The sequence below is a fragment of the Schizophyllum commune genome, assembly GCF_000143185.2.
Source record: "Schizophyllum commune H4-8 unplaced genomic scaffold SCHCOscaffold_10, whole genome shotgun sequence".
NCBI classification, from domain to species: Eukaryota; Fungi; Basidiomycota; class Agaricomycetes; order Agaricales; family Schizophyllaceae; genus Schizophyllum; species Schizophyllum commune.
In genome coordinates this window covers 1,955,605-1,964,478 of record NW_026089547.1, presented here as the reverse complement: position 1 = coordinate 1,964,478, position 8,874 = coordinate 1,955,605, and the positions used below count along the sequence as shown (strand labels likewise).

At 55.3% G+C, this 8,874-nt stretch overlaps 3 protein-coding genes across 3 annotated transcripts; 2 read left to right on the top strand and 1 right to left on the bottom strand.

Annotated features, from left to right (window-relative positions):
• Positions 1-78: 78 nt before the first annotated feature.
• SCHCODRAFT_02512603 (uncharacterized protein) lies at positions 79-3,860 on the top strand (the record flags this gene model as incomplete). Its single annotated transcript, XM_050343274.1, has 11 exons — positions 79-158; positions 249-383; positions 518-587; positions 661-729; positions 889-1,188; positions 1,244-1,255; positions 1,394-1,639; positions 1,691-1,703; positions 2,329-3,045; positions 3,100-3,660; positions 3,739-3,860. Coding segments are annotated over 11 exons (2,325 nt in total), but the record flags the coding sequence as incomplete, so codon positions are not given.
• A 620-nt stretch (positions 3,861-4,480) lies between these two features.
• On the top strand, positions 4,481-5,207 carry SCHCODRAFT_02513539 (uncharacterized protein; the record flags this gene model as incomplete). Its single annotated transcript, XM_003027853.2, has 3 exons — positions 4,481-4,504; positions 4,552-4,797; positions 4,845-5,207. 3 exons carry the CDS (start codon positions 4,481-4,483, stop codon positions 5,205-5,207), a joined length of 633 nt encoding a protein of 210 aa, XP_003027899.1.
• Positions 5,208-7,485: 2,278 nt separating this feature from the next.
• SCHCODRAFT_01175645 (uncharacterized protein) lies at positions 7,486-8,573 on the bottom strand (the record flags this gene model as incomplete). The annotated part of the gene is made up of 7 exons (XM_003027604.2): positions 7,486-7,587; positions 7,640-7,705; positions 7,753-7,836; positions 7,885-7,956; positions 8,015-8,077; positions 8,128-8,259; positions 8,313-8,573. The coding sequence occupies 7 exons, from the start codon at positions 8,571-8,573 to the stop codon at positions 7,486-7,488; spliced, it is 780 nt and encodes a 259-aa protein (XP_003027650.1).
• Positions 8,574-8,874: the final 301 nt, after the last annotated feature.

Below are 8,874 nucleotides of genomic sequence, written 5' to 3'. Positions count from 1 at the left end.
ATGCGCAGTCCGTTTTCCCGCAAATGTGCCCGAGTGAGCAAATTCAGCTACGCATGTCGTACATACTCTTACAAAGGCAGCTACATTGCCGGCGATGGAGTCGAATGCTCCAAGAGCTCGCTCCGCATTATCGGCGGCTTCATGAGCGTGAGGGGAGGGTGAGGCTCATACTCTCCTGCCTGCTTCACGTCGCACGATGTACGCATACCGATAACGCAACCTCTTTCCGTATACCGCATAATTTCTAGCCCCAAGGACGCTCGCGATCTGCCCGGTGCGACGGCAGTGTATAGAGTCGCCCGTCGTCCCCCGACAACAGGGATAGCCGTCGCGCTGTCCCTAAGTCGGGGTACTGGGCGGCGCTATCATGTGTCCCACATACAGTGCGTGGCCTGCATTGCACCCGAGCTCCTCGAGGCCGTCAGATGCGCACCCGGTGCGCTGTATTCTCCGATATATACTCATCGAGCGTCAGGCTATCGTCCAATCATCTTGGTGTACACTCAACGTTGTGCAGGCACATTGCATGCGTCGAGCTTCCGATGGCTGAACATGGAAATGTACTAACCTGTACAGTACGCGCGGAGGTGCGCGCGCTCACCCTCGGCATCTCTCTACCATGTCGTCATTGAGTAGGACTTCCATGAGCAAGCCCCTTAGACGTGTCCCTTTGGTGACCTTGCACCCGTGTCCCATGCTAACATGCCCGCCGTGCTTCGCTATGGCCAGGTGAGTGTTTACATCTTTCGTCCTCGCCCCGTTGCTGACCGTCCCCACGCTGGATCAACCCTAGCTCCGGGGCTCATGCGCTCGTACGCCAGGAGAGCTGCATGGGCGACCCCGCTGTCTGTTATACACTCTTGGGAAGCCCGTCATGATCAGGCTCAGGATAGTATATCTGGTAGCCGTCGGATGTCTTCTGAACCGCCGGCCGCCTATCACCAGGGTGCTCGCGCGTACCCTGGCGGGGACCTGCCGTGCGATCAAGGGTTCGCTGGCCTTTCAACCTGGTGCGAGAAGGACCCTGATCTGAAGATAGGGTTCACCGGCCTCAATGGACGGATGACAGACGGTGGGTCACCTCCTCGCTCTTATACCCGGCGTTCACTGGCGCTTGTTTCTCCGTCTCCCCACTCACTACCGCCAACAATGTCGACCGCTAACGTCTCCAACGCCTCTAACCAAAACGTGAGTGCATTGTTGCGCCTGCCTATATGCCGAACTCATGCTGCCTCTCTCACAGGATGACGGCGCGGTCAGTGGACCCCTCTCCTATGCCTGTTTCTTTCCCACTGACGATCGCTGGAACAGCCTCCGCGCGTAGTCGCGTCAACTGCAGTACGCGCATGTGTGTGCCGCCGTCATCGATACGCTGATGCCTTGGACATTTCAGGAGGTGCAGGCGATACTCGACGACGCCTTCAAGAAGCGCGCAGCGGCAGAGGCTGAAAGAGACGACTTGAAGCAATGGCTCGACCTCACCAAGGCCAGACTCGATTCGTCGGAGAGCTTCGTCAGCAGCCTTCAGCAGTCCATCGAGGAACACTCCGGGACCGCGAGACTTCGCCGACAGGAAGTCCGCGAAGTGAAGAAAGAGTTCAGGAGTATTTTCGTCGAAGTGCGGACCGCGCTGGACGACGTACGTACAGGGTCCCTTGGCTGGTGTGTGACGTGCTGATGGCTCTGCCAGAACTATGGCAGGCGTACGCCCGCTGACGCGATCGCCTCCTTGAAGGTCTGCCTCGAGAAGCACCAGCCGCTCTTTGACCTGTGGTTTGGGGACCTCGAGCTGGAGGACGACATGGCCTCCGAGGATTGATCTCCTGCCCGGCTCGCCGCTCGTCCTCATGTGCAGTACTCATCTTGCGTCCTTCCTGTTCTGCAAAGTCGCCTCCCCCATCGTCTGTACGAGAATTACTCCTGACACTATATGCTAGCCATCTTGTTCCCTGAATGTGTGCTCCTGTGAATGTGCAATTCTTTGTTCCTGCCCTACGTCGAGACGGTTCGCTCCTTATAAGGAAGGTGAGCTCTTTACAGCAGCACAAGTCTCCGGGCCGGGTCTGTAGACCATGCCAGTGATTGAGATAGTTGCCGTTCCTTCAGGAAGACATAGTCAGGGGCAAGAAGGAGTAGGGACAGGTCAAGCCATCCCCGTCATAGTCCGCCGGCGGGCCTGGCATTGTCACGTGATTATGGGCTGGAACCCATACGCGCGTGTTTGCCACGCGGATCTTGCGCCTTTGGTCCTGGTCTTGAGAGATGGTGGCAGGTATGACATTGTAGTCTGAGTCTCTAGTATCTGATGCAGATATCCTGCCTTTGCAGCAATCCCTGATACGATTTTGCTCAATATCTCAACCTATGCCGACGGGGACACCCGACTTGTTGTGTCCTCCGTCAATCACGCCCTGCGCACCCGACTGGTGCCCCTGATGTTCAAGACGATCGTGGTAGATCAAGACGATGAGCGCTCCATAAAAGCGCTGGGTCGTGGTCTTCTGGCAACCGCGCGCGAACTCGTGCTGCATGATACCAGGCTCGCTCGTGAACTCATCCCGCATGCCACTCGATCCGCCCCCCTGCGTCTTCAAAGCCTCACATTCTCCCCCGACTCCGACGATGCGCTCTACAGGGAGACTATGGCCATCTCCTGTCTCTTGCCTTTTCTGCGGGCGTCGCCCCATCTAGAAAGGCTGGATTGCGTCTTGGTACTTCGCCGCCAGCGTGATCTGTTTGCGCTTATGTCCGAAGTGACTGGAATCAAGAAGCTTGTGATACAGCACATAGAAGGCCCTCAGCGGGAGCCACTATCCGGTGAAACTGCGCCTTGGGTGAGGCTCGAAGAGCTCATCGTTGGGAATGGGGTGACGGATGCGTGGTTTGAGCTCGTGCTTCCGCCCCACTGGCACCCACCCCTCACCGCGCTTGACATTTCCAAAGGAGCTGATGTCACTTGGACCACCCTGCGTGCTTGCCTGGGCTCTGTTCGAAGCAGCATCGAACGCTTGCATATATCTTCCAGCATGCTCCTCGAGAACGACGGTGAGTGGCTACCAATCATGTCAGGCTCATGTCTCACTGAAACCTCTCTCACAGATACAGAAGGCGCAGGCCTGCATTTCGAAGGGCATCTGCCTGCCCTCCGCGAGCTTCATGTTCGGATGCTCACGCGACGCGGAGACCGATTGCAGGAGATGGATGGCGTCAAGAACCTCATTCGCGTCCTATCCAACGACGCGTTAGCACCCATCACTGAACTTCACCTCGAATTCTTCATCATGAGCGTCTTCTACTCTGACATGGGCCGTGGAGGAGGCTACCGAGGGGGGAACAATGCCGACGTTACAGGCATATGCGGTGATCGCCTGACGCTCTCATGGTGGCAGTCATTCGCGCTTCCACGGCGCTGCTCCATGATCATCTTGATCATCTACGACGCAGAGGACGAGGCAAGTGACTCGGAGAGCACCGATTCCAGCGCGACCGACAGTGACTTGGACGATGGTCATCGGGCGTCTCAAGCACGCTATCCCTCCGGTCTCTTGCGACGTCCTTATGGAGAGAACGAAGGCCTGAAATGGAAGCCGCATGCTCGGTCTCTGCTGCTTCACCTCGCCCAAAGCATCGGTGTCACCGCGCGTGTCTCATTCGCTCCAGGTATGTACAACCCCCGGTGATTTGCAGGGTCCTTTGATGAACGCCAAATGCTAGGGATGTACGTTGGTCCCATTCCAGGGGAATGCCCCTCCAGCGGGTGGCCAGAGGAGTGGATTGAGCAGTTCGAAGAAGACCCCGACAAGGCGATGGATGAGAATGAGACCGCCCTCTTCTACAACTGGAGGGAATGGGAGGTTTGAATACAGGAATCTCCCATGTCTGGATTGGTTTTTGATTCTATGGTTTTGTTACTCCTTGAAATCATAAGACCCTCGTCGCTCACTGTCCCTACCAGTCGTTGGTGCCCTAGCATACCTCACCGGGCGGCTCATCCATTCAGAGCCAATGCTTTACAGGTGAGTCGGCGGCTCCGCCTCAAGTGGGGACTCCGCCCGCTCCACCTGGGCCGGAGTCGCCGGCTGCCGCGCGACGCGAGGCCGGCGGCTATGTTATCATCTGGAGTTGGCGGATGCTCTGGCCATGTCTCTAGTTCCGGACCGTCTCTAAACATGCAATATATGGGTAGGTGGTCATGCAATATCAAGGACGATGAAGCTGAGCTGCGATGGTAACGTAACGTCAACTGCCTGCCTTGTTCCTTGCTATCTGCCCTCGATCTTCTGAAGGGGATTCACACCATTAGCGCGACGGCGAGCTCAATGAATGCGTCGGGCGCCGTGATAGTTACCGGCCGTCAGATTGTTGCCATGCCTTAGCAATCAGCGGTGGCCGCCGTTGCCTCTGCTATGCAGCGTATGTCAGGTGGTATTCAGATTGAAGAGGAATATAAGGAGCACCATTGGAGTGTCGAGCATCAATTATGAATACCCTTCCCCTCCCCAAGGTGCGTCGCCTTCACGGCGTCTACCACGAGCTGACGCCTTCGTGAAGATTTACGCCCACCTGGAGCAGACGTTGAGAGAAAGACGCGAAGCTGAACTCGAGCGAGATATACTCGCTCATCGACTGAGTCGAATGGAGTCCGATCTCAGAGATTCCTCAGCGCGGGTGCTGCAGCTCGAAGGGGCTCTTCAGCAAGCAACGCTCGCTCGTCGGAAGGACCAGGACGATCATGTCGCGACGAAACGCGAGTACTTAGAAGCGCGAGCGAAACTGGACATTGCCTCCAATGGCTGGGTATGATCCAGTGTCCTCCAGAATGCATCATGTCTAATGGTCGGCAGAGTGCTGCTGTGCGTGACGTCGGCGCTTGCTGTGTATGCGGTGCTCCCGCAGTGGGTACCGTCGTGCCATGTGGACACAGCATCTGCGAAAGCGGGCATAAGATGCGCGATTGCGACTGCGATCTGCCTTTTGGGACCCCAGGCCGTTGCATGGCCCACGGCACGAAAGCTCGCTGCCCATACCATTCATGCGAAGTCGAGTTGGACTTTTATAGCCGCCATGTCAACTTGGCCATCGATGTCCTGAGTGCCAAACATGCAGCCATGTGTGCCGCCGAGGAATACTGCAAGGAGACGATGGGGTACGCAGCGGCTCTGACTCAAGAATTCCAGGAGAACGAAGTTTCAGTAGACATTGAGTGAATTGTAAACATATGTAGACCAAGTTTCAGATATGGGTGAAATCGGCCGGGTGATATCTACCTCAGTAGTATCCAGCACAGACAAAAGTCCATAGCGTCCGAAGACAGTGCGAGTGCGGTGGCGCCGTATGAGCGGCAATTCCCGCAGAGTGATCATCACATCTACACACGTGTTGCCGATCGACTGCGGCTTCTTGTTCTTCACTCTCATCTATTGCTGTCCTCCCCGCCAACATGATCGCCCGAACTCTGAACATCTCTTCATATATCTATCCAGGAAGAGCTTCGACAGCATAGCGAGGTGATCGAGTTAGTCACCGCCGCGAGATGACGTATACGGAGCCATACGAGGACGCGCTCGAGCCTTGCTGAGCGGTGAGTGTTCTCGCTTTCCCCGCCAATCAGAACTGACCATGCAAGCAGGGCACACCACAGGTGACATGTCCTGCCTTTTCCCACCTCATACGCACAAGCAAGCGGGTCGCATCATATGTGATCGGTATCTCCTTTTGAGGGCGTCAACTGGTGCGCTGACCCATATTCATTGCTCTCATGACTGTCAGCCATATTCACAGAACCCTTGTGTATGCTACAGACACGGGCTAGAGATGGGCGCATGTAGTGCCCTTGCCAAGGGAGGAGGCGAAGGCGTAGGAATATAGGGCGCGGCACGTATCGCCATGACATTGTATGATTGGGCAAGCTGACGCAAGCTGCTTAGGGGACGGTTATGTGCTGGCTGCAACGCTAGCGCACTGTCTTCGTTATAGCGTGGGATGTTGTCGAACCCAGTGCCGACCAACAGTGTGGTTTAGCTACGTAGCCAGTATACACAGTACGTACCGTTATAACTGAATCAATGGTGATCGCTTTTCTCGCATGATGGTGGAATAAGATCAGAAATAGGCACCGGGCACCGGGCTATGCAAGAAAGGTAGGAAGGCAGAATGGTTAGTGACCGAGATAAGAAACCTCAGTAGCCATCTCATGTGCGACCGGCGGGCACACCTGACTTGACGGTCATAACGACCAACCTGACGCGAAGCCGCAGACTCCACATGAGAAGGCTCAAACAGGGAAGGGACGTGAAGTGGAGCTGCAGGTTGTGCGGCGGCTGGCCGGCGCGAGCAGGCGAGCCGGCACCATAGTGGCCGGTAAGTCCATATGACATGGCCGGACTTGAAATCAACTTGTGCGCCCTCAGGCGCCAAGTGCCGCTTTTCGAGGCATCGCGAAATTTCCAACAAATGTAGTGCATCGAATTTACTGAAGCTCTTAGGAGTAGGACCGATGGCTTTGCTGCCATAAACGCTGTGGACCTGTTGAGTTGGCTTAATCAAGAGCTCGCCCGCACTGCCTGATAGCAGAAAGGTGAACAGCGATTCATGCGGCCCCTTGACAGACTCACGGATGATACACGCATTGCCGAAGACAACCGGCGATGTCGCCGTGTGTTTGCCATCGTCATTGCTCACACTCTGCATGACGGTCGCTGAGGCTTGGAACAGCGGGGTGCTGTAACGCCCGGTTATACATGTGGCCTTCCGTAATTGGCAATCGCCTTCCCACGTGACGGAAAGCGCCGCGAGACCTGGATCGTCCAGCGGCCATTGTCACAGCGTGCACGCAATTCCATCCCGGACGATGTAGGCGTCATGAGCTTCGAGCAGTGCACTGCGCTACCAACCTTGCCTTGCAAGGTCTCTACCGCCCTCGAACAACAGGCGCAGTCGCGCGCCGTACGCGCGCAACGAGAGCCCAGTGCGCAGGCCATGCCCGATATCTCAGCTGCCAAGCAAAATTGAAGCCGGCGACGCCGGTGCTTCTTCTAGTATACTGATACATGGTCAATGATATCGCATTCAGTCTCCCAGTTCTCGAAGCGTCGCCACTATCTCTACTGAACCATAGTTGTAGATGCTTGAGCTTGGGCCGCGGATAATTCCAGATGCCGCTTGAATAAGCTAAGCACGAGATCCTTCTTTGCGTCGAGCTTGAGACGCCTCGGTGGCTTACTCGGGGAAGGTAAACTTTCCCAAAGTTTCTCGCCCCATTTGGCCTCCAAGACAGTTAGGTGCACGTTCAGGTCATCATGCTGCAATTTCGCGATCTGATCCTCGCTCCGTACCAGCATAGACTGAAGAGAAACATGACATGGCGAACAACGAATGGGTGGCGAAGGGCGTGGGTCCTGAGCTTGGCTTGAGCGCTCGCTCGCATATTCCGACTCGCTGCTGGGTACTACAAGAGAGGCTCTCTACAACCGGTAAGTCATGGTATTAAAGCGCTGCGTAGTGTAGAAAGCTTGCCTTGAGAATAGCGAGTTGCTTTGTCAGCTCGACAATCAGACTCTCTTGCGTTTTGCGCGCTTCCTCAGCGGCCTGTAGTTTCTGGAAAATCATCAATTATGCGGCGCGATGCAAGGCGCTCTACGATACTTGCCTTGGTCATTTCTTGTTCCTGTGACTTGAAAGCGGCCTCAGCGTCCTCTTGTGTTTTCTGCAAGCGGATGGGTATCGGGCACTTCTTATGTTTACGAGGCTTACCTGGAGTTTCAACACGGCTATCTGCAAGGCATCGATTTCCTGCTTGCACTTTGCACATTCCGCCTCGGCGCGAGCGGCTCTCGACTAGAGAGATGAGAACAGGCGAAATCTTTTGATGGTGTACTGGCGCACCTGAAGTTCATGGGATGTAGCATGAGGCTCGGTGACGCGCTGCCGCTCTGCCTCTAGTTCTGGCTGAGTGCTCTGGCAATACAACAATAAATAGATCAGTGATAATCATTGATGAGAGAAGAACACGCACCGAGAGAGGGTCTGTCAAGGCTCCTGCCTGAGGTACACTCCTGATGCTGTCTACAGAATCCCGCTAAGGACGACGATCAGGTAGAGGATTGCGCTCATATCACGAAAATGTACATGCGATAAGCCAAATCGTAGTCGTCCAATGGTGAGCTGCAATGTCGCTATCTGTTTGTCCTTTTCGACGGTAGCTTTATATAGGCGGTCGGTTTCCTTTTGGGCGAGGCGGACGTTCGCGTCGTCAACGTTCTGTAGGAGCGGCATGTATCAATGGGGGAACGCAGGCAGATCTCCAGACCGACCATCAAGTCGGATAGCTCCTGGGCTTGTAAGGTATTCTCCTTCTCCAGGCGATGAATGCGGTCGTTCAGCCCCCTTATTCTTTCGCGCAAGTGAGATTCTTGCTGGACTTGCTTCAGAGGGTCACCCTCTGGAATTTGGACGCGCCTAACCTTCTGATGATAGATGAGATAATAGAAAAAGATGTGGATTAAAGATACCTGAAGCGGTGGGTTGTCGCTCGAATCATCGCCTCCGAAGGCGTCCTCAGTAGATCTGCGCATGATCGAAGGCGATGGGGCAGAGTGTGCCAGTCGATCCCGTCGATTATATACACCCGGGTGCAGAGCATGTGAGCGTGAGACTGATTGCAAGGACCTTTGAGTAGGGTCCTGCAGCAATGGACTCTTGAAGAGGCAGAATCTTTCCGCTAAGACCCTGCACCGCATTGTTAAGTCGTTCGAAGAATGGAGCACGGAGGCGTTGTTATTGGAAGAAAGAGTGAAGTCTGATGCAGAGTAACCATTGTCCGATAACTTTGGACCAGCGTGCGGGGCACAGCTCTTTCGTGAATCAACGCAGCAG